This window comes from Euprymna scolopes, chromosome 17 (genome assembly GCF_053919585.1).
Source record: "Euprymna scolopes isolate OS-2025 chromosome 17, ASM5391958v1, whole genome shotgun sequence".
NCBI classification, from domain to species: Eukaryota; Metazoa; Mollusca; class Cephalopoda; order Sepiida; family Sepiolidae; genus Euprymna; species Euprymna scolopes.
Window position 1 is genome coordinate 87162229 of NC_136498.1, and position 26405 is coordinate 87188633.

The window sequence follows — 26405 nt, forward strand, 5'->3', positions numbered from 1 at the left end:
ATTTTTTAATTTAAACATTTTTTCTTTATTATATCAGGCAAAAAAAAAGAAGTTTGTCGCTTTTTTTTTTCTTTTTTTTTTTTAATTCAATTTTCACCCCAAACAAGGCACAGTGCCACTTTGAAGCAGGGGGCTACTATCAGGGACTTAATTAGCGGGGTCATTATGAAGGGAGATGAGTAGAAAGATGTTTGTTAACATTACACTTGAACTTCTGCATATCATTGCAGTTGGGAAAGCAGAATCCCGGAAGGGAGTTCCAAAGACCCGCATTCTGGGGAAGAAACTATTGGAGTAAAAGGCTTTCTTGCACCTAGGGATCTCTACTGTAAAGGGATGAGACTTAGTAGCTTGTCGGGTTTGTCGGCGGTAGTTACGTCGGGGAGGTACAAGTGTTTGCAGTTCGTCAGAGCATTCACCATTGAAGTATTTGTAGGACAGGCAGAGGGATGCAACATCTCGTCGATAGGACAGAGGCTGAAGCCTAGATGACAGTTCAGGACCTATCAGGTTGGCGACTCTCTTTTGAACCCTGTCCAGGAGCGAGAGACAAGAAGCAGATGCACCAGCCCAGATGTGACAACAGTACTCCATACATGGGCGAATGGTTGCCTTATAGAGGTATAGGATACTGGCAGGCGTAAGTAGTTTTCTAGCATGGTAGAGGGAGCCAACCTTCCTTGCAGCAGCCTTGGCAATGCTCTCAATGTATCTATTCCAGTTCATATTCCCTGTAAACATTAGGCCGAGGAGTTTAAAAGAAGTACTTTCAGGTAATGTGTTCTTGGCCATTGTTATAGGTGGTAGAGAAGGTTTCTTGTAGTTATTGAAGGAAACAAGCTTAGTCTTAGCAGCATTGAATGTGACCAACCATTTTGTCCCCATTCCACTACGGATTGGAGGTCATCTTGTAGTGTTTCTGCCATTTCCTTGGATATGTGTTCATTTGTTTTCCCCTCATATCTGTTATAGAGAGTGGTGTCATCGGCAAATATACCCATCTCCGAAACAATTTTATCAGGGAGGTCGTTTATGAATATCAGGAATAATAGAGGTCCAAGGATAGACCCCTGAGGTACTTCTGCATTTATGTCGTATTGTTTGGATGTACGACCGTCGAGGACAACTTTGATTTTTCTATTACTTAAGAAGGATTTAATTACATTATGAATTCTTCCAGTGATTCCATATGATCTAATTTTCCTTAGAAGACCATCGTGCCATACCCTGTCAAAAGCCTTAGATATATCGAGGGCCACCGCTCTACCCTCTCCTGTTTTATCCAATGAACGGTATATACGTTCAGAAACTACAGTTAAGATATCTGCTGTTGAACGGGCTTGCCTGAATCCATATTGTTTGTCAGTCAGGAGTTTAGCAGTTGTTAGGTGCTGGACTAGGGTTTGATTAACCTAGGACTCAAATATTTTGGCGAAAAGCGAGAGGAGGCTAATGGAGCGATAATTTAGTGGGTCAGTTCTTTCACCAGAATTCTTGAAGACTGGTACCACAGAGGCGGTTTTCCAGCAGTCGGGAAAACAAGATTCGTTAAGGCATTTATTGTAAAGTTTGGACAGAACTGGAGCAACCTCGGCAGAGCATTTTTTTAATAGCACAGCCGGGATGAGATCTGGTCCACATGCTTTTGAGGTGTCTAGGTTTTTTATAATAGCATGTACCTGAGAAGGGGTGATTTTCAAATTGTCTAGTGAGGCGTCTGTTTGCAGAGGAAAATCAGGGAGTGAGTGGTGTACCGAGTTCAGTGTGGAGTTTGAGGCAAACCGACTGGCAAGCAGATTAGCCTTGTCAGTTGCCGTACAAGCAACCTCATGATCGTTTGATAGTGGGGGAATAGTTGACTGTCCATTATTTACTACGCTGTTGTAGATTTTCCAAAAGTCCCGGGTTCCTAATTTCTGTGCTTCGATGCGTTTTCTGGTGGTTTCAGAGTAATCTGTCTTAGCTGTCTCTATCACTCTCTTACAATTATTTCTAGCTTCTATAAACTTCTGTTTATTTGAGCTGGACTTATGTCGGTTGAATCTGCGGAACGCATGCTGCCTTTGACAAATGGCAGCTTCACAAGCAGAAGTAAACCATTGGGGGGAGTGGGGCTTGCTATAGAATTTCCGTGCGGGAACATGTGCTTCAATAGCAGTTTTGAACCATTCAGTGGTCTCATTTGCACACTGTTCCGCTGGAAGAGTAAAGATATTTTGCCATGGGGCATCTCTGATGAGCTCCCTGATGGCTTCCCAATCAGTCTTTTTGTAATACCTCGTTGTTTTGAGTAGTCGGTCTTCAGTTTTAGGGCAAGAATTTAGGCTGATTTCTACCTTATCACAGCGTGATCAGCATTCCCGAGTGGGCTGTGGGAATTTGTTGTACAGTCATTGGGAACCGTTGTCAGAAAGAAATCTAGAAGTGAGGCATGTTGATCGTGCTGGTCTGGGAAACGTGTCGGAAATGTAACCAACTGAGATAGGGAATGGGATATAGAGAAGCTATGTGTTGCGTTACCAGCTACGTCTGTGTGATTAGAGAATCCTAGCCAGTTACTGTGGTGGACATTGAAGTCACCAAATACATGTATTTGTGCGCTAGTATCGAGGGAGAGTGCTATATCTATGCTGTCTGAGACTTTGTTTATTAGGGTACAGTCTTGGTTTGAGGGAGAGCGGTAGAGAAAATACAAGTAGCTTGCTTTTTGAGTCGAAGTCGTTATTTTTTTTTTATTTTATTTATTTTTTTTTTTTTCGATATAAGAAAATATGAACTTTTTATTATTATTAACTTTTTATTATTATTAACTTTTTATTATTATTAACACTATAAATTGTTTGGTAAAAGTACAGGTTTTTTTTTGAAAAAATTTTACAGATTGGTAACGTGCTTAAATAATATTTGGTGCTAATGCAGAGAGTGGTCCGCGCTATTTTTTAAATCGTATTTCCACGTTTAATTAAAGTTTTATTATATGTTCTTTTTTTTTATTCAATTGTAAGGTTAAAATACAGATTAGGTACAAAACACCCTCCCCTCCCCATGTTAAGAATGGCTTTTTAAATAATAACGTTACCTAACAATTTAATAAACAAAACATGGTACTTATGCAGAGAAAGTACCGTGCTAAAATAATAAAGTTATTTAGAAAGCCATTCTTAACATGGGGAGGGCGTTTTGTAACTATTCTATACTTTCACCTAACTATTTAATAAATAAAAGATGGTACTTATGCAGAGAAGGTACCGTGCTGAAATAATGCTATTAAGAAAGCCATTCTTAACATAGGAAAGGGATGGTGTACTGTAATTATTTTATACTTTCACCTAACAATTTAATAAACAAAAGATAGTACTTATGCAGAGAAGGTACCGTGCTGAAATAATACTGTTATTTAGAAAACTATTCTTAACATGGGGAGGGAGTTTTGCATCTATTCTATACTTTCACCTAACAATTTAATAAACAAATATAGATAGTACGTATGCATCGAAAATACCGTTCTGAAATAATGTTATTTAGAAAGACATTCTTAACATGGGGACGGTATTTTGTAACTATTCTGTCCTTTCACCTAACAATTTAAAAACAAAACATGGTACTTATGCAGAGAAGCTAACTACCCTGCTGAAATAATGACGTTATTATTTAGAAATCCATTCTTAACATGGGAATAGGGGTGTTTTGTAACTATTCTGGACTTTCACCTAATAATTTAATAAACAAAAGTTAAACTTAAGCAGACAAGGAACAGTACCGAAGCGTTAACATTATTTAGAAAGCCATTCTTAACATGGAGAAGGAGGATGTTTTCTAACTATTCTGTACTTTCGGTGCTAATACAGAGAGTGATCCGCGCTATTTTTTAAATCGTATTTCCACATTTAATTAAAGTTTTATGATATGTTTTTTATTCAATTGTAAGGTTAAAGTACAGAATAGGTACAAAACCCCCTCCCCTCCCCATGTTAAGAATGGCTTTTTAAATAATAACGTTATTATATTTAAATTTAAGCGTGGTACTAAAAATAAAATTAGACAGAAAAATACACCTTTGGGTTTGTACTTGCACAAAGACTTGAAAAAGTTGTCAGCAAAAACAAATATATAATAAATAAATATTTTCAAAGGCAAAAATAAATGTATAGCAAATATTATCAAAGGCAAGACATATTACTTTATTACCAAAATGTTTTTTTGCAGCTCCTGCCAAGATATGGCAACAGTATTCCATCCTTGGACGTACTTGGCTTTTATATAGATAGAGAATTGCATCAGTAGTGAGATATCTTCTGGAGCGGTAGAAGGATCCCACCATCTTTCCAGCGACCTTGGCAACAGACTTGATGTACGTGTTCCATTTCAGATCAGGAGTAAAGGTCAAACCCAGAAGCTTGTCAAAACACGGGGCCTCACCCAGACGAGAGCCGTCCATCACAATTGATGCCAGATGGGGATCAGAGCGTTGATGATGTAAGGATAGGAGTTTGGTTTCGGATGCATTAAAGGTAACCAGCCACATCTTCCCCCACTGAACCACGCGCTCGAGATCAGAGGAGAGAGAATCAGAGAGAACTTTGTCATTTACAGCCTTTGATGTGTTGCCGTAGATGGTCATGTCATCAGCATAGATGTCAATGAATGATTTAAGTATGTGTTTAAGGAGGTCATTGATGTAGATCAGGAAGAGAGTTGGGCCTAGGATTGACCCCTGAGGGAGTCCAGCATTTATATTGCAGGCCTTCGATTTTTGTCCATCTACCACTACTCTTATGAGCTTATCGGAGAGAAATGATTTAATGATTGAGAAAACATTTCCAGTTATACCGTAGCTGGAAATCTTGTGAAGTAGACCCTTATGCCATACCTTGTCGAAGGCCTTTGATATGTCAAGAGCAATTGCCCTAGAAAGGAAGCCTTTGTTAAGAGATTCACTAATCCTGTGGGATATAACCGTCAGTACATCTGTGGTAGATCTTGCAGAGCGGAAACCATATTGTGTGTTACTAAGAAGGTTATTCCTGCTGAGGTGGTTGACTATTTCTCTATTTAATATGGATTCCAGCAACTTACTCATAACACACAGGAGACTTATTGGTCTGTACTGAGAGGGAGATGACTTATCCCCTGAATTCTTAAATACAGGGCAAACTGATGAGGTCTTCCAGGGAGTCGGAAAGCACTTCTCCTTAAGGCAGCGCTTAAACAGTTTCGTAAGTATGGGAGCAAATTCTAGTTGAAGCTGTTTTAACACTATAATTGGGATGCCATCAGGGCCAGTGGCTTTACTGGAATCTAGGTTCTTGATTAGCTTGGCGACCTCATGCACGGATATTTGTATGTTACCTAGCTTGTTCTGTGTTATAGGAGGAAATATGGGGAGTCGATGGCCTTCGTCGCATAGGGTAGAATTAGCTGCAAATTTCTTCGCAAATGGTTTGGCCTTGTTTGACGCTGACGAGATGACCTCTGGTCCATTGATAATGGTTGGGATAGAACGCACACTTCTGTTCAGGATCCTATTTGTTATTTGCCAAAACTGGTGGGAACCAAGCCGCTGATCAGCTACCTTGGATTTAACAGACTGGACATATAGCTCTCTTGCATTTTTTATTACTCTTTTACAGTGGTTGCTGGCAGTCCTGAAAGCAGCTTTAGTCTCAGTGGATCTATTACGTTGGTAGCTATGGAAAAAGTGATTTCTGTGCGCGATAGCAGCAGCACATTCTGGGGAGAACCATGGCTGGCTGTTAGGTTTTTGTTGGAATTTTTTAGATGGTATGAATTGGTCTATGCCTACAATTAACCATTCGGTCAGATCTGATACTATAGAGGACACTTCCTTTTTAAACATGGAGTGCAGAGGTAAATCAGATATGAATGTCTGGGGGCTTCTTACATTTCGTTTTTATCTTAACTGATACGACGGAGTGGTCGGAGGATCCTAGAGGAGAATGAACATGAACATAGCTCAGGGGAAGTTGAGAGAAAAAGGTCTAGGTTCGATAAAATGCATGCCCATTGGCTGATAGGAAGGGGCGCGGTGGATACTAGAAAGCTGATTGGCTAACTAGAAATCCTCAACATATAAAAAAACAAGAAGCAACCACAGAATTCGCGCATAAGCCTGATGAATCCTATAGTGGATGAAACGCAGAATATTCAGTGTCGCTTAATCGCCATATATATTTTATACATTACTAACTAGCTCTACCTACGTATTGAGCACTTTTGAAGTAAATACTTAAAGTTTACGCATAAATCTATACTTTCATATATTAGGTTTATGTGAGTAAATGAAGTAGTTATATATATATATATATATATATATATATATATATATATATATATATATATATATATATATCTTTATTCGATTGGCAAAATTTTAGAATAATTATAAAAAAGTGAACCATATCGTAAATTCAATCAACTAAAAAATGGAAACCGGGGTGAGGAAAAGAAAAAAAAAATATATATATATATATAATGGGGCAAGTTATATGTACAATCAAAAAAAATAATCGACTTATTTATTTTATTTAATTGTACATATAACTTGCCCCATTATATATATATATTTTTTTTTTCTTTTCCTCACCCCGGTTTCCATTTTTTAGTTGATTGAATTTACGATATGGTTCACTTTTTATATATATATATATATATATATATATATATATATATATATATATATATATATATATATATATATATATAGAGAGAGAGAGAGAGAGAGAGAGAGAGAGAGAGAGAGAGAGAGAGTCTGTTTTTATTTGTCTCAGGGGCAAATAAGCCTTTGATCCTTAAGCTGCTGGATTGTGTTCCTTAGAAAATATGTTTGCACAGATTTATAAGTGTTTATAAGTATTATCGACACCTCTTAAAATAAAAAATCAGTATTTGTTTTAAACTGGAGTTGTGATTTTATTTGGTAAAAAATCAATTTGTTTGCGACAGTTTCCGAGACCACATTATTGGCATTATTGCCAGTGTGACAATTAAGAAGCGAATGCAGACGAAGACAACAAGCAGCTGATCACAGCTAGAGCACAAATGCAAGTTCACACTTATGTAACTAATAAGAAATGATTTGGAGTAAGTATACAGAACACAAGGATTTTATTTACTGAAAAACAGTTAACGGGGGAAAAAGGGAGCTGTGTATGCAACAGAAAGCGGAGAAAACAATATTAAATGACATATTTTAAAACAATTTCTAAAAGACAGAAAAAGTAGAAACATTTCTAAGCTTTATCAGTTTAAAGGGTTCTACAAGTTTCAAATTTATTTGTGCCTTTTAAACCGTCTTACGTTTGACTTTTCTTTAGACCTTCTCGTTTCCATCAACAAAATTTTCTTGAAAAGGGAATTTTTTTCTTCTTCAATAGGAAAGTTTCAATTAACCAGCAGGAACTTTCTTTTTTCAGGCTGACTGGTCGAAACAGTGCATGTAGATATTTTTCTTTTGTGTAGCAATGTGAACATTTTTCGCATAAAAAATTACAAGTCGTAAAATATGCACAAATTTGCCTGTTTGCCAAATTTGTACATAGTGCTAGATTCAGTTTTCCTGTTTTGGGGTGAATTCTGCTTGTTCAAATTTCGAAAAATATATTAGGGCGGGGGGCACGTACTAAAAAAATTATTTCCCTTCATATATTTACCGAAAATTGCATTTTTATATATAATTTCATTCAAAAATGGATACGTATCGAAAATTTCATGAAAATCTGACCATTAGTTGATTTTTGCTAGATTTATTAAACACGAGTATGTTTTCACGTCCGGAATGCTTACTACTATATTTTAAAGCGTCAATTAAAATTTTAAATGGTACAAAAGTTATACTGATAATAAAGTTACATCGTGTTACATACGGGGGGGGGGTAATTCTGTGGTGAATTTTGGAGGTACTTAGCGTACTTTAAACATTTATTATTTATTGTTTTGTTTTAACGCACATATGTTACTACTAATAATAAACTTTTTTCGCATTATTTCCACCAAATTTATTTTCTTAAAGGCACATATCTTTACAAATGTCTGCGACAAAATTTCTTACACACTTATATGAAATTTCTGTTCCACAATTTTTACTGTTCATTATTTTAAGAAGAAAACGTTCTTTTCATATTGTTTCTTTCTTTTTTTCGATACCGTTTACATGTTCACATCGTATCGTACAGGTAAGTACAGGAATTCAGTTCCTTTTAAGTAATAGATGGTTCGAGAGTATTTCGCCACCTAAATTCCAGTATTGCTAACAAAACTACCATATCCTTTAGGGTATGGTAGTTTTGTTTGTATGGTTTACCATACCCTGCCCGCCAGAGTAGTATGCATGGGCCCACCAAGACTACACCCACCAAATTTTTCTGATCAGTCACTTTCGGACAACCCACCACCCGATCACAAAATGGGATGTCCATTCCGAAAGTAGAACTACCATGAGGAGGTTGGGGTTGGGAAACAACAACAACAACAACAACAACAACAACGGTACTTTAATTTTTGTTGTGGGGTAGGGGGGGGAAGGCTACCACCGGGCAACGGCAGTTAACAGATTTTTGGTTTCTCCCTAGTGCAATGATACCAAATACCAAATACTATCAGTAGAAACGGGAGAATATATATATATATATATATATATATATATATATATATATATATATATATATATATATATATATATTAGGCACTGTCAACCGAATGTGAAGAATTGTGAAAAAAGGAGCGTATGATTCCGTGACGTCAGACTTCTGTTAACTATACGAACTATGGAAAAGCAGAAGCGACTTAATGACTTTTTAAAACCTTTGTTTATCTTTTTCAAACTGCAATTAATAATTAATATTTGTTATAATTTTGTTAGGTTTTAAGATTTATAGTTTACTGATTAATAATATTATAAACTGAAGTTGAAGTTCAATCTAAACAAATTCAAAGTCCAAGCGACAGGAAAACGGTTCGATCAGTACACACACAGACACGGTGACACGCCACCAACACGAACCAGTGTACACAATTACCAACCGGCTGTTCTTTCCTCACTCCTTGCCTTCCAAAACGACCTGAATTTATAGTTGTCGAAGACCAACTGATTTGCATAAATGCACGAGATTTTGCGAGAGTTTCTGAGATTATACCATTACAAAACGCCGTCGGCGCCATCTTGGAATTCTTTTCCTATCCTAGCTTCGCAGCGATGACAAACGCACACCTAGGTCGTTTGAACGGTAAGCCGTCATTTTCACAGCTTTTGCCACACTTCCCCCTGATATCATTATCACAGAGGGGGCAGGGAGGCGACGACCTCCTTCTTCGGGTCCTTCTACAGAGGGGCAGACAGGGAGCCTCCTCTTCAGTTGAGCTCCCGTCCGCGGTCTGGGGATCAGTGAACCGGAGGCTGCCAATTTCAGTGTTGTCATTGACCGATGAAGCCGGCGTATACAAGAATGATGGTTCACTGGTCGTGGAACTCGTTTCACTTCCGTCATCGAGCAGCGGCTGTGCCTGTGATGCCGCTCGCAGGTCCCTGTCCGTGTCGGGGCACCCCATCAATCCGCACGGCTTGCGGGCTGATCACCTCGGTAACACGCCTGCTTCCATAGCGCGTGGTGCATCTGCCACGGGGGTTCTTAACCCAGACGACGTCTCCCACTTTAATACTATCTCGTGTCGCCTCTGGCTCGGGTAGAGGGCTGGCCTCTAACCCTTTCACCCTGACATGGTACCGGTACAGCGCCTCAGTCAGCGTGGTAGAGGGTGAGACATCATCCTTAGGGATGACGTTGTACCAGTATAGCGCTTCAGGCACCGTACACCCCTTCCTAGCTGCAATGGTCTTGATAGCCCGGTGGTTCCGTTCCACGATCCCGTTCCTGCTAGGCACATGGGTGCACCGAAATCGTAGTCGTACACCCCAGCCGTCTGTGAACTGCTTGAACTGCCTGCTAGCAAAAGTGGCGCCGTTGTCGGTCAGTATTTCGGAAGGAGGGCCACGCTCAAAGAAGACACTTTCCAGTTCCCGGACAACGGCGGCTGCGTCCTATCGGCAAAGTGTCCACCACAATGCAAACCTAGACGGTCCACAGTCAATCATCGTCAAAAAATCCCCGCCGTTGTGGTGGGTCACGTCCACCGCGAGCCTGTCCCAATTGTTCTTAACACTGAGTTTTCCCTTCTTCCACTGGACAGGCGCCAGATCGATCGACTTGCAGGTTTCACAACTCCTCACCACTGATTCTACCTCCTTCCTTGACACACAGGGGTCGACCAGTCTAGCGAAGTAGAGAGTTTGGTTTACACCGTGGTGCCCACTCTGGCAATGGACGTCAGCAACATGGTCTGGTTTGAATCGACGCCCCACCGCGGCGCAGTTCACAGGTGCCGGTTCTTCCATTTCTTTCGGCAGGTCCAGCCAACGGCGTGGCACTCTGGTCAGCTGATTCACGCGATTCTGACAGGACTGTACTAGCGTCACATCCACGACCAGGTTGTATTCCTTGATGGTTTCGGTTAGGGTAGCAACCCGTCTCCGTATGAGTATTTCGCCTGATGCCTTCGTCGCAATCGTGCCTTTCCACTCAAGTCATCGGTCGTCCACCGATACACACATGTGGAGTCTGTAACAATGTGCAGGACTCTGGCCTGCCACTGTAGCGCCAGGTTGACCCCCTTCACTGTGGCATCGGGTTCAGCCAGGTTGATGTGCCTGGCGTCATTTTCTGGACGAAGCCAGCAGGCATCTTTCACGATAGATCTGTTGACCGCCAGAGCAACACCAAGTGTGAGCGAGCTGGCGTCCACCCAAACCGTAAACTTGCTCCCGTCGACGCACCATTTCCCTCGCACCGGATCGTCCTCAGAGACTCTGGCCAAAGTCTCCTCTAGCATTTTCCGCAGAGTGCGGTCGCGCAGCTCATCATCCCACCCGGTTGACATGGAATTCGCTCGTTGCTTTATGGCCGCCACCGCCACCCGGAGTCACCAACACATGGGAAAGTGGCCCACCAGTTTCCCACAGATGGAGAAGACGCACCGATGCGTGACGCTAGTTGGGACTTCTGGGACGTCACCACCTCTTCCCCAGCGGAGTCCATCTGCGCTGCCGCTCACGCGCAGGCCAAGCACCTTCATCCCATCTCGCAGTCGCTCCGGCTCCTTGCACGTTAGCCCGAAGCTTTCGAAGTGTTCTTTAAGCTTCTGTGCAGGCATTAGGCTCTCATTCACGTAGATGTCATCGATATATGATGATGTCGCCTGTTTGCATGGCTTTGTCCTGACGGCGGATCGCCTGCATGATTGCCGTCATGATGTTTGGGGCCACGTTCAGGCCGAACCCCAGCCTCGTCAAGCAATAACGTGTCTCTTTAATCTTGACCGTTTGGTATGGCCACAGTGATTTTTCGACGCATATCTGCAAGTAAGCTCTTCGCAAATCCAATATTGCTGTGTCCGCCCCTTGTTGCCGCCACTCTCTGAGTTTGTGTGCACAGATGTCTGCACCCGCCGTGTGTGGGTCAACATGCTCGTTGAGTTCCCGGTAGTCCATGATGGGTCAGACTTTTTGTTTGTTCTCCTGCCTGATAGCCATCAGGGGAATCAACCCCTTTAGGGGCCCAAGTTCGTCTTCCGGGTACGGGACCAGCCAGCCATTGTCCTTCCAAATCTGGAGCTCTGCCTCGTACTGCCCCCTAAGATGTGCGGGAGGAGGATACTCCACCAGCCGATTCCTCAGGGACACTGGTGGCTGGTCACCCAACCACTTCCAGAACACGGTCCAGGCATTCGTGCCCCTGTCGTATTTTGCGTGGAAGTCGGGTTCATCAAGAGTGATCACTGCGCAGACCGCTGTCTTACATCACCGGCGCCGTTTATGGTGATTCCGCCCAGCCGTGTAATGGAATCTATTCCAAGAAGAAGGTCATACCCCAGTAGTTCCCCGTCGACCACCAACGCCTTCACAGCCACCGGTGGGCCACTGCCAATGCTTACGTAGACCTCGCTCACCCCACTACACATCAGCGAACCTCTGCAAACGGTTAGTACCGGGACCTTCCGCTCCTTCCATGCGGTGCAACATCCCTTGCGTATCAGGGTTTGGGTGCACCCGGTATCAACCAGCATTAAGCGTTTGCGCCCGTCAACACTCACGATTACTTCAGGGAGCGCCTTGTTCACAGCCGCTTTGGGGAGGGTGCTAGCGCCGCAGCTTCCTCCCCCTGCTCGTTTCCTGGACACGTCCGAGCTAAATGGCCTGGCTTGCCGCAACAGTAACAACGCACCCGCTTCCATGCTCCATAATCCGGGGCGCGCTTCGCGTCACTCCTACAATCTCTGGCGAAGTGGTTGGGGCCGCCACATTTATAGCATCGTCGGCCCTCTACAGGTGATTCCAATGCCTCAACTACCGCCGAGACTGGCTCCTCGTCATCCTTCATGATGTTTCGGGCTCTAGCCAATAGCTCCTCTAATCCAAGCTCATTGAGCCTCGATGACGCCCGCAGCAGTCAACTGGCGCTTTCTGGGAGCCCAGACAGGAAGGCGCATGCCAGTATACGGTCGCTTGCACCTCCGAAGGGGGCGGCAAGCTTCTTCAGGTCGGCCAGATAGACATCCACTGTCTCCCCTGGCCCAAGCCGTCGTCCAGAAAATTGCCGCCAAGCAACAAAAGGGTCCGCTCCAAATGTTCCGTACAACGCCTCTTTAATTTGTTCCATAGTCGCGTCATCCCCGAGCTGCTGATACACGGCATAGGCCCCCTTGGTGAGCCTAAGCAGGATGACCATAGCTTGCACAACCGGCAAATGCGTTCGGCTTTCTCTAGCCATTCGACCACCGGGTCAAGGGACAGGAAAGCGGTTCGATCAGTACACACACAGACACGCCACGAACACGAACCAGCGTACACAATTACCAACCGGACGTTCTTTCCTCACTCCTTGCCTTCCAAAACGACGTGAATTTATAGTTGTCGAAGACCAACTGATTTGCATATATGCACGAGATTTTGCGAGAGTTTCCGAGATTATACCATTACAAAACGCCGTCGGCGCCATCTTGGAATTCTTTTCCTATCCTAGCTTCGCAGCGATGACAAAGCACACACGCACACCTAGGTCGTTTGAACGGTAAGCCCTCATTTTCACAGCTTTTGCCACATTTTTTGTATATTAAATATGAAAATACGGTTTTACTTGTTCGGCTTCCATACTATTGTTCGGTAAAAAGAGACAAATAAAATATGAGGGGGGGGCCTACAAAATACTTAATATTTGTGCAATAACATTTTAAAATCCGTTTTAATCTGGCGATAAAATAGCTGACAAGAGCCATGTTTATATGGAAACTTAATATTTAAGAAAAGATTTAAACACAATTAATTAAAAATCTATTTTGTAACGGAATATTTTGAAATAATGAGATTTTAATCGTTTTAATCTTTTAAAAATTAAGTAATTTTAGGAAGTTTCTTTTTCTTAGCAATTCAACTGATTATAATATATATTAATTAGAAAAAAGCTATTTAAAAAAACATAATGATATTATATTTATATCATTTTTTTTCATTGCAACTTCAAGATAACTTTTTTAAAAAAATAAATATTTTTTACTTAGTTGAACTCTTATGTTCCATAATAAATAGAAATGTCGATATATTTTGCTCAAATTTCGAAAAAGTAAATAGGGGGAGAGGACACGCACTAAAAAAAAAATTCCCCCCGTATATTTTAAGGAAACTGCATTTTATATGTAATTTCATTCAAAAATGGATACGTATCGAAAATTTCACGAAAATCTGACCATTAGTTGATTTGTGCTAAATTTATTAAACACGAGTATTAGACTATTAGAGTATTAGAGGCTAAAAAAGGGCTTAGTTTTTGAGTTGGTAGACATTTTATTCATATGAGAAAATTTCAAGTGTTTCTAGGAGTATTTTTTATGCTGATTTCAAATCTGAAGAGATCTTTAGGCTAAATGTGCGCACTGCTTCAGAAAAAGGGCGATAATATCTAAATGTGATGACGTTCAAAATCTATTCAAAATATATAAGCAGAATATTAGTTTCTTTCCTTCTCCTTAAAAAAGAAAAGGAAGCTCCTACTAGACGACCCCATGTAAAGTGAGCACCCCCCCCCACTCCAATGACCTGGGATAGAAAGGGTTGAACTCCTTAGCGGCATTTGCACGGTGGCCGAAGAACCACACACCTCGAAGATTTAGCTAAGTACATTTTTCTTTGCACACTTTATTTTATTTTATTTTATTTTTTATTTTTTTATTTTTTTTAAGCCAAACAAATCTAACCCTCTTTTTTTTCGTTTGTGCTCATATCATTCTATGTAATTTTATTTTATTTTTATTTCTCACACATCTTGACCATTCTTGATTCACTTATGTTAAAACAATTTCCTAATTTTTCTTTTTTACCATGTCACATCAACGTAGTAGTGGGGAGGGGAAATCCCTAGTTAGCTTATTTAGATGACAGAAGAACTTTATTTAAGTACAATACTTAATATTAACAGCCAGGGTAAGGTGCAAAAAGGAGAAAAAAAAAAAAAAGAAAAAAGTGCCGCCCAATTTAACTTTCACTATTTGTAACTGAAATATGCAGTATCTTAGCTGTGATACTAGGGCTATTCTTCCTGAGTGAATGCTATGCTTTGTGCGTTACCTTAATGTCTGCCTATAAATACAGAATACGAATTCCGAATCGCCATGAACTAGTTCTTGTAACTGGAAAAAAAACACCTAACTGCTAGCTACGAAATCCCAATATACATTTTACCTCCAAGACGATTACCTCTGTCTAACCTGCATGTGCAAAAAAAAAACCTACCTGCCACTCTAAATTCTAATGTAGATCTGTTTCTTGTAAATTAATAACCCCTGTCTCTTGAAGGCTAACAATCTGCTCCTTCCCACCAAACCGCCACTTAACTCCTACATTTCACAGCGTTTGTAGTGGAATCCTTAACTTCCAGCCCCTAACCCTCACATGCTAACTGCTTGGTCATCACTAAACATCTATACAATTCTACCCTTTAGACATGCATTGGAGTTCATTCCTATTCCAGTTAGGTATTTAACAGCCAAAGTATGTACTCGGAAGCAAAGCACACCGCACTGCATTACACAACTATATCTCCTGTTAGATAGCTTTGCAACGCTAATACGAAACTGAACCAATGCTCCTTGCTATGCTAAATGTCCATAACTCTTACTTGAAAGCTGAAATAATCTTCTCTCAATAATAGAAACTCACTTTGTACCTTCAACTTTATTCGCACCTACTAAAACCTGCCTATATATCTATTTACCAAATTACACATGACTCAAAACTTACTGTTTTATCCGTACTATATTGCACTCGCATCTCATGCCCTGCTGACATCTAAAATATAGTTTGGGCATAACTCGTACTTCAATTCTTAACACCTACTCACACTTTAATGTTATCCTAGACCCAAGCTAACATGAATAAATTAAAAAAAACACATTATCTCCTAACAAGCCTTCTTACAATCATAGTTGCTTACACTGCATGAGCTCTACTCACCCCCTTTATCCAGTAACAATGAAATAACAATGTCCCTAATTCATTTTGAGGAGTGTAACTATTTAGCAGATATATAACCTCTACAAACTAACTATTCAGCAGTTATATAACCTCTACAAACTAACCCAGTAACATTAACTAACCACGCGGGGTCGCAGAAATACCTGGATTAGAACCCAGGCGTGGAGCAAACCCTCTCAGTGGTGACGTACCCAGTAGATCTTTCCAGATCATCCGTCTAGGAGAAGGAAAACTCTGAAACTAAACCAAAGGGGAGGGAGGCCTCTTCAGTCTTGGATGACAACCTTCCTAGAGCTGGTGGCTCAAACAAATTACCGGTTTGCAAACCTAAATTGCTTAAGGAGTAGATAGGTTCTGTCTATCGCCCGGCTTCCATACTCCTTCTTTGCCTATTAGTCAGGCGCAGAGATACTATCACAGTGATTCGACAGAAACACCCAGTGGTAGATCTTGTTTCTTGTCTAGGGCAATGAACGCCATCTCCCCACTCCCGAACACCCCACCCCTAAAGCTGGGCACTTGAGAGTGCTTGAGTACCATATATGCCTGAGCAATTAGATTGCGTTGACCTTCCTCTGATGGGTTGAGGGTACCGGATTGACAGTTACTGGCTGCTGTTTCCGACTGGTAGTACAGGAGCCCTAACTCTTTGGTAGTGCTTAGAGCGGCTGCTCTATCAACAGTTGTATAGTATCAGGATGGTTGCAGTTCCATGTCGCGCATGGAAAGGGACCCTGCACTCATCCCCAGCGAGCTTTCCTGAGGCCACAGTCCTAGTTGAGGGAGGGTCAGCTGATGGTCTACTTGTGATGCATGTGTGATACTCTGCATAACCTCCTGTTCAGCTCCCCCCTAACCTAACTGAAACTCGTTAAAAAAATATGATGACAGTACAATCTAAAAATAAGCTTAAACCAGGCTTAGGGTCAAACAAATCCAACTTGCCTCCTCCCTTGAGGCTTGTATTCACAAATATCCGTGGGCTTAAAACTAATTTAGCTGATGTTGAAGCATTTCTCCTAACAAATACCCCGGATATCTCAGCGCTAAGTGAGACTAACCTACACTCCTCCATCCCCTCTAACTACTTTAACATGCCTGGATATCTCCCACTCTGCCGTAAGGACTCTGACAGACATATGCACGGACTTGGAGTTTACATTCGTAATACCCTTCCCTTGACTAGAGAAACAAACCTAGAAACGGATGATCAAGCCTTTATGTGCTTTAGACTAATTATGGAACACAACATTAGCTACTTTTACTTTCTCTACCGCTCTCCCTCGACCCAAGACTGCACCATAATAAACAAAGTATCTGACAGCATAGACACAGCACTCTCCTTCGACACTAGCGCCCAAGTACATGTATTTGGTGACTTTAATGTCCATCACAAAAACTGGTTTGGATTCTCTACTTACACAGATGCAGCGGGCAGCGCAACTCATAGCTTCTCTATATCTCACTCCCTATCACAAATTGTTACTTTTCCAACCCGTTTCCCTGATCAGGAAGAACAGCACGCATCACTTTTAGATCTGTTTTTGACCACAGTTCCTGATGATTGTATAACGAAAGCCGACAGCCCACTTGGGAACGCTGAGCATGCAGTGATAATGGTTGAAATCGCCCTAAACTCTAGACCCAAAACTGAAGAGCCAGTGCTCAAAACAACGAGATATTATAAAAAGGCTGACTGGGAAGCCATCAGAGATCTTATCAGAGATGCCCCATGGGGAAATATTTTTTCTCTTCCTGCTGAACAGTGTGCAAACGAGACCACTGAATGGTTCAAAACTGCAATCGAAGCGCATGTTCCAATGCGGAAATTCTATAGCAAGCCCCACTCTCCCCAGTGGTTTACTTCGACTTGCGCAACTGCCATTGCTCAAAGGCAGCACGCATTCCGCAGGTTTAACCGACATAAGTCCAGTTCAAACAGACAGAAGTACATAGAAGCTAGAAGTAACGTTAAGAAAGAAATAGCGACAGCTAAGAGGGAATTTACGGAAACCACTAAAAAACGCATCGAAGCACAAAAACTAGGAACTCGTGACTTCTGGAAATTCTACAACAGTGTAGTAAATAATGGGCAATCAACAATTCCCCCACTAACCAACAATCACGAGGTTGTTTGCTCAGCAACCGAAAAGGCTAACATGCTTGCCAGTCGGTTTGCCTCAAACTCCACACTGGACCCTTCCAACCACCCCCTACCTCAATTTCCTATGCGGACAGACGCCACGCTCGACGATCTGAAAATTACCCCTGCTCAGGTGCATGCTATCATAAAAAACCTTGACACTTCAAAAGTGTGTGGACCCGATCTCATCCCAACTGTGCTATTAAAAAAGTGCTCAGTCGAAGTAGCTTCAGTTCTCTCCAAACTCTACAACAAATGCTTTAAGGAATCTTGCTTTCCAGGCTGTTGGAAAACTGCTTCTGTGGTACCAGTATTCAAGAATTCTGGCGAAAGAACTGACCCATTAAATTATCGCCCTATTAGCCCCCTCCCACTTTTTGCCAAAATATTTGAGACCTTAATTAACCATGCTCTAGTCCAGCACCTTACAGATGCTAAACTTCTGACCGACCAACAATATGGATTTAGACAAGCCCGTTCCACAGCAGACATCCTAACTGTAATCTCTGAACGCATATACCATTCACTGGACAAAGCGGGAGAGGGCAGAGCGGTAGCTCTAGATATATCTAAGGCTTTTGACAGGGTATGGCATGAGGGTCTCCTCAGGAAGATTAGATCATATGGTATCACTGGTAGAATACTTAACATAATTAAATCCTTCTTAGATGATAGAAAAATCCGGGTTGTCCTCGACGGTCGTACATCTAAACAATATGATATAAATGCAGGAGTGCCCCAGGGATCTATCCTTGGACCTCTACTGTTCCTGATATTCATAAATGACCTCCCCGACAAAATTGCCTCTGAGATGGATATATATGCTGATGACACCACACTCTATAGCAGGCACGACAGGAAAACAAATGAACGTATATCTAAAGTAATGGCAGAAACACTAGAGGATGACCTCCAATCAGTAGTGGAATGGGGGCAAAGATGGATGGTCACGTTCAATACCGCCAAGACTAAACTGGTTTCATTCAATAATTACAAGAAACCTTCTCTACCACCTATAGCAATTGCCAACGACTCTTTATCTGAGAGTACGTCTTTCAAGCTCCTTGGCCTAACGTTCACAGGAAACATGAGTTGGAACAATTACATCGAGGGCATTGCCAGGGCTGCTGCAAGGAAGGTTGGCTCTCTCTACCGTGCTAGAAAACTATTGACACCCGAAAGTATCCTGTACCTCTATAAGGCAACCATTAACCCATGTATGGAGTATTGCTGTCATATTTGGGCTGGTGCATCGGCTACTAGTCTCTCGCTCCTTGACAGGGTTCAAAAGAGAGTCGCAAATCTGATAGGCCCTAAACTGGCATCTAAGCTTCAGCCTCTGTCCCATCGACGAAACGTTGCATCCCTCTGCCTGTTCTACAATTATTTTAATGGTGAATGCTCTGATGAATTGCAAGCACTTGTGCCCCCACGACGTGAACACCCTCGACAAACCCGACAGGCTGCAAAATCCCACCCCCACACTGTAGAGATCCCTAGATGTAAAAGATCTTTCTACTCCGGTAGTTTCTTCCCCAGAACCGCTAGACTTTGGAATTCCATTCCAGGTCATTGCTTCCCCAACTGTACTGACATGCAGAAGTTCAAGTGCAACGTGAACCAACATCTTGCTGCCCAAATCCCTACATAATACCCCAGTAGTTGTTTCCCCTGATAGTAGCCCCCTACACCAAAGTGGCAATGTGCCTTGTTTGGGGTGAAAATGTAATAAAAAAAAAAAATAAATAAATAAAATATAGGGTGTGTCATTTACGGAAAAAGTCCATTTTCATGGTTCACTTTATGTAAAGTGAAAGTTAAATAAGTAGTTTAACATATTAAAGTGTATCAACAAGAAGTTGATATGTCTATTCTCTTATATGATGTGTTTATTTATTAAATTAGGAATTTTCAGCAAATAAAATAACTGGTGTAAAGCCATATCAACGAAAACGTTACTTTCTATTGTCGTATCAGTTTCTCAAATTGAAAATATCCTCATAAAACACTACAGTTTACATTTGTTTGACAAAAAAACATGAAAAGCATTTATATGTCTCCAAATCTTATGCCTTTCAAAAATCATAGATGGAAAAACTGTTTTCAAATACTTTTGGTGATTGAATGACTTTTCTTCATTTTGGACGGTCATTTACTTTTTGATGTATTTTTGTCACACATGTACATTGACTGATATACAAACCTTAATACTTAGAAGAATTTTGACTATATATATATATATATATATATATATATATATATATATATATATATATATAAGAATATAAGAGTTTTTCTTTTAGTTATTTTGAAAAAAATTGTTATGAAGTAATACATTTAGAAAAGGAATTGAAAAATAATTGATTGTTCTCTAATCCTGAAAGCTTATCTTATCATTCATCATCTGAGGAGTCAGAATCTTCTATTCCACTGAACTGCTGCATTTCATTATTTTTTTTCAACTACATTAAAACAATCTACACACTGACAAAGGTCGGTACAGGGCAGTATTTGACGAACACAAGAACAATGCTTGGGGTCACAGTTGTTCTTCTTACAGTTACACTTTACTAAATTGATGGAGTTTGGGAAGGCTGCTTCACATTTCCAGCCATGGTTTGTTTGAGAAGAAACATTAATATTAATGCAAAGACATTGTCGCCAAATAGCAGCCAAATAATTTGCTATTTCCACATGTAATCGTAAACTATTTTGGCAAAATGGTAAACTATTATTAAATTTTCCAGTCATGTGAAAAAATATTAAAATGGACAATATTTACAGAAGACCAAACAGAGCACACAAATTTTTCTACTTGCTGGAACAAATTGTCAGTCAAATGCCAGTTGCAGCCTAACAGTGTGAAAGTTTGAAGAAATTCCTCTGTTTCTTTCATCAATTCAAATGGTTTTATTTTCCCCTTTCCCTTAAAACTACTAACAGTGTCACAGCCAGTGAATGCATGCAAAGAAAGTAAGTCACTTGAAATAACAGGTCTGCATTTCTCTACAACTGATTTAATAGAGATCAAACAAGATGATCAACTGGTATTAGTTGCCATATATAGTTTAAATCATTTTGTTGAGCAAAGAAGAAAAACATCCGTATCTGAAGTCTTAATTATAATGAAAGAGAAATCAGTTGGTGCATGCTTTGCATGAAGCAAAAGAAGGGTATCTGCTTCTTCATGGTCAGTTGTTAATTCTGGCAAAGTTTTTGTGATTACTTCATTTGTATTACTGTTAGGACCCAGCATGAAACATCCTTGGCTAAATGACGCAATCACAGTTTTTCCATGAAATTCTTCTGCTGGCAATTTCTTCCAATGCATCAACATAAATAAAAGTAGAGAGTCTTTATTGTCACAGACATGAGGAATTTTCGAAATTGTACCGGCATTTTTTTGTTTTTAATTCAAAGCACGTAACAAAGGGCTGGATGTAATCAAACGGCGTCTTCTTTCAGAGTCTTTAATACTCCGTGGATTGTACTTATCACAGACAAAGTCGACTCTTGATGATATATAAAAAGAAGCAAGCTTAATACATCCCTAAAAATATAAATGTTTAGCTCACCAAACCTTGATGGAATGTGTATCACTGCCAGTCCATCTAAAATCAGTGCGGCATTTTTTGGAATATTAATAATTTTCATGTCGATAAAATTTCACTTTACAATAAAATAATGAAAAAAAGCAGCTTTGTTGGTACGCTGCAAAGAACCATCAATGTTACTTAGGCTGGTTGGGAACTTTGAAAGATAATGTGAAAAAAAAAGTTCTCCCAGGTCAACTTTTCAGGTTCTTGCTACTATAAGAAGGCAATCTCTTTCCTTCTTGCTCTTTTATTGTGAATGCTTTTTCTCAAGATAAAAGTTTTTACCTTCATTGATTTTATTGGTGCATTCAACTCCACATTTCAGTACAGTTTTTAGAGATTTGAGCACGTTGATTGAAAGATAAAATCCAACGATGAACAGCATTGGGATTATTTGAAAATCCAATCTGCCCACCTCTGGTCTTGCTATATCTATTTATGGTTTATTCAATTGTTTGGTCCATTTCCGTCTGACTAAATGGGTAATTCCCAGCAGTAAGATACTTTGCTATTGAAGGATGTGTATCAGGAACAGCAAGTATCTCATAGATATAAACAGGAAGATATCTAGCGTAGTTCAAATGGTCATATGCAAAATATCAGGGAACCATTCCTGTTGCTGATTTAAGGTGAAGGGCACAATCTCCTGTTCTTGTAGTACGAATAAAGTTTAAAAACAAATCTGTCATATTCAAAATGCAAAAATTGGAAATTAGCTGCATCCCTCTTGAAATTGAATGACAATTTGCTTTCAAACTCTTTAAAATCACTTGATGTGCAGAAATCTTGGAATTTTGTTTTGGGAAAAGCATTATGTAAATGTTTAGGTGATTCAATGAATTTACCTTTTTCTTCTTCATTTTGCGTTTCAATAAAAGTAAATATGAGTTTCCTTCTTAATGCTTTAGACATCATTTTTATAACTGTGACACTTTGATTGTAGTGTCTACCTTTCATAACTCCAGGTAGTAATCCTTGTGCCATTGTTTCGGCTTCAAGTAGAATGTCAGCTAGCCCTGAATCTTCAAATCGCTTTCCAATGACACTGAGAAACGACATGCAGGTGTGGAACTCCCCCAGTCTGACAACTGTTCTTTGAATATACATGGCATCATTCTAACGTCATTGCTGTGCTTTAGCATAAAATGCAAGATCAAATGTCAATGCATTCAGTTTCAAGTTCATCAGCAATTGCAAGACTTTTTAAAAATACTGCATTCACAGTATTTATTTGAGTTGGGTTACCATTGACCACAGGCAAATATCCAATATTGCTTTTTGGTGGTATTTGGTATTGAAATATTATATGCAGCTCTGTTTTGTTTCACTGTTCATATCTACTGATTTTTTGTTGTGTATCTCAAAAAATTGGTATAATTGATTTTACATGTAATATTTTAGCTCTGCAGCTACAAGATCTTTATCTCGTAACTGATAAAGATCTTCATGTTTCAACTTTGCAGCCAATAAAATTTCATTTACAATGAGTTCACATTATTGCAGGGGTTCCCTGGTGCGCATTCCATCAATTGTTTTTCTTTTGTCTTTTGCAAAATATGCATTTGGCTGGGAAAACAGAGGAACAGCAAGTAGTTTGATCATCTTTACCAAAGGTGGATTGACTAAAATTACTGCTCCTCAACCTTTTCTGACTGGGTTCAAGCTCTTCACTCCTTGCTGAGGGTGCAGTGAATATTAAATTCATTTCTGTAATACTGCGTTTCTCAAATTTTACCAACTTGTAACACACCAAGATAGCTAGCATTTATTTAATTGACAAATGATAAAGATGCTGTAAAAATATTGTAGATTAAATAAATAGCAGATTATTTAATAGCTGAGGAAATTTTAAGTATAATTTATTTCTACTTGGAATTATTTTAAAACAAATGCGAAACTGATGGCCATGAGATTTTATTCAAGAAATTGTATTAATTATGCTTAATTAATAAAAGAATTAAAAAAAAAAACAAGAAATATACACGCACACACATTTATTGACACAACACACGATTTGGTGAATTTTTAAACTATATTGACCGAAAAGACATCATATTTACTTTTGCAATAAAATAATCAAATTAAATTGCAAAATATAAAAAAAATGCACATTGTTCACCTGGAGATCTTTTTAGATTTAGACTCTACGACATCGAATCTCTCGGAATCAAGTGAATTTTTTTCATACAGTTTGTACATCGACGGAATGACACGAAAATTGGGGCTGGCCCATCGTCTATATGTTTCCACGTTCTAAATGCTTACTACATGGGAACGTTATTTTAAAGAGCCAATTATGTAAACACAAAACATTTTTTTTTAAATGCGCATGTGCGTAGCGTAAACAGAAGCTGCAAAATGGTGGAAAGTAGTTCGTGGGTTCAGGGTTTAATACCATGCAAACGGTAAATTTGCCCCAAGTTTGACTATCAGATTCGTTGCCAACGACCTCAATTACCTATTAAAAACAAATTAGTCGGTGTTCTGTTGTAGCGGATCTGGATATTTACCATATTAATTATAATAAAGTATTAATAATAATGATATTTTTAATAAAGTATTAATAATGATAATATTTATAATAAAGTTACATCGTTTTATTTATGGGGGTTATAATAATGATGATATTAATAATGATAATATTAATAAAGATAATATTAATAAAGATAATATTAATAATGATAATATTAATAAAGATAATATTAATAATGATAATAATCATAAAGATAATATTAATAATGATAATATTAATAATGATAATATTAATAAAGATAATATTAATAATGATAATATTAATAATGATAATATTAATAAAGATAATATTAATAATGATAATATTAATAAAGATAATATTAATAATGATAATATTAATAATGATAATATTAATAAAGATAATATTAATAATGATAATATTAATGATAATATTAATAATGATAATATTAATTTATAATAAAGTTACATCGTTTTACATATATGGGGGGCGGTAATTCTGTGGTGACTTTTGGAGATGTCTATATATATATATATATATATATATATATATATATATATATATATATATATATATATTAGAAAGATTATCAAATTAGTGTGAATTCTCTTGTAATTTTTTGTTTGTGTCAACTTTTGTCTCGAGTGCCTTTTTTGGTGCACACTGCACCACAATTTTTGTACTCGACTAATTTTTGTTTCCTATTCATTTTAGAGATGGGATCACATAAACAAAGGAAGTATGCTGAAACATCACATGTACAACTTATGTATTGATAGCAAGGATCACCGGAACCGTGGATTAATAGCAAGTCAATGTGAGCCTGGAAGTCGCACACAAGTTTGGAAGTACATTCTCACTGGATCGTAGTAGACAATGACATCATCATCACTATCATCATTATCATCATTGTTGTAACATCGATATAGGAAACGGCCTGGGAGTAACCCTGCCAACCAACAAAATAGCCACTGCCTTTTATACAACTGATAATTGTTGGAGCAGTGGACGTCCCCCACCACCATCAGCCGTCCACATCCTCCCTCTTCACAATTGAGCAGCACTAAAAACAGAAACTAATGTGGAGGAGGTATAGAGACAAATCTGCTATATTCACTTTCAGAGAAAGAGAGATATTGGTACTAGACATTTAGTGTCTATCTCACCCCCTCCCCCTTAAACAGTGCTGTCTTTCTTAATAGGGGCGCTCGTTCTTCATTCGATGGAGAAAAATTACCATAGGGTTGTTGTTATTTTTTTGTTGTTTTTCGTGTGGGTAGGTGGGTGATTGGTCTTCACTAATCTCTTTCCATCTGAATTGAAAATAAACGAAATCCACTTGCATGAAAATATTTTGATCTGAAATATCATGAATCAAAGACAAAGATTTCAAAATATTATGGAGTTGACAATTTTAATTCTGATGAAAGGTTTTTTGGGTAAAACTCCTTAATCTTTCACAATTTAACTCTTTCAGGGCTTTTCATTTATATTTCATATGATGATAATAATAAAAATGATACATTACAATATTTTCCTGGATTTTCAACTTTTATTATTAAACCTGTGAGAAAAGGAAAATATGAAAGATAAAAGAATAAAGTTGTTTTGTAAAGAAAAATAGTTAAAAAAGAAAAACAGTTGTAAAAATGAAATGACAAAAAAAAAAAAAAGATAAAAAAGACAATGAGGCAATTTCATGCATTGCTGGAAATCTTATTGGGAACGAATCAATTACAAATAAAAATGGCTTTCCATAAAAGAAGCCATTAGGAAAACTATTAACCTGTTTGTGATTTGTTTTATTTTATACAAAGAAATATAAAAGTATTTGTATTCTACAATTTGCAATTAAAAACATTATGTTTCCTTGTAAAAGTCATTTTTTAAAGAAAAATTTTAAAACAAAAATAAAAAATATAAACAGAAAAAACATTATTTTGATAGTTTTCCTCTGAACTTTTCCTGGGTCAACAATTATAACAATCATTTTTGGTTTCTCTCTCGTGCAATGATATTTAATTCAAATACCAAATACTATCAGTAGAAACGGGAGAATTTCTTTTTACATGAATTTGTTCGCGGATTTCTAACCTCCTATTAAATCTTTGTTTCCTATTCTTTGTTTACAAAGAGAAAAAGACTCCCTTTAAATAGAATTTTTTTATTGATGAATTTCTTGTGTGTCTGTAGTTTTGTTTCTGTTACCAAATAGCAATTGTACTGATGTCGGCAAGCAAGTCAGCCAATCAAACATAAGAACACTCTCAGCTGACTGCTGCCAATATTTTTTGGAGAAATGAGATCTGATTCTTTCATTGCTGTGTATGTTTTATGAACTTTCTTAGCCAATTTTTACAAAAAAACTATGCTGATAATAAAAACCATAAACAAAATCATTGTTTTTCTTTCCTTGTTTAAGGGAAATTTGTGACTAAATACTGCACATACTTCTGCAAATTCAACAATTTTTTTTGTGTGTGGTATACTTATTTTTAGCTGAAAAATAAAGTTCTTCTTTTAAAATATTTTAATTCAATGATTTATAAGTTTTTATGCTTTTTCTTAATTGTTCACAAG

General features: G+C 38.7%; 1 protein-coding gene across 1 annotated transcript in view; it reads left to right on the forward strand.

Moving 5' to 3' along the window:
• LOC145296840 (polypeptide N-acetylgalactosaminyltransferase-like) overlaps positions 1 to 25463 on the forward strand; it is a 1498391-nt gene extending 1472928 nt beyond the window's left edge. Inside the window, exon 15 of the mRNA XM_080142960.1 lies at positions 24540 to 25463. Coding sequence (XP_079999086.1) covers positions 24540 to 24695 — 156 coding nt within the window. The 3' untranslated portion in view covers positions 24696 to 25463. The remainder of the gene's footprint in view (positions 1 to 24539) is intronic.
• The last annotated feature ends 942 nt before the right edge of the window (positions 25464 to 26405 follow it).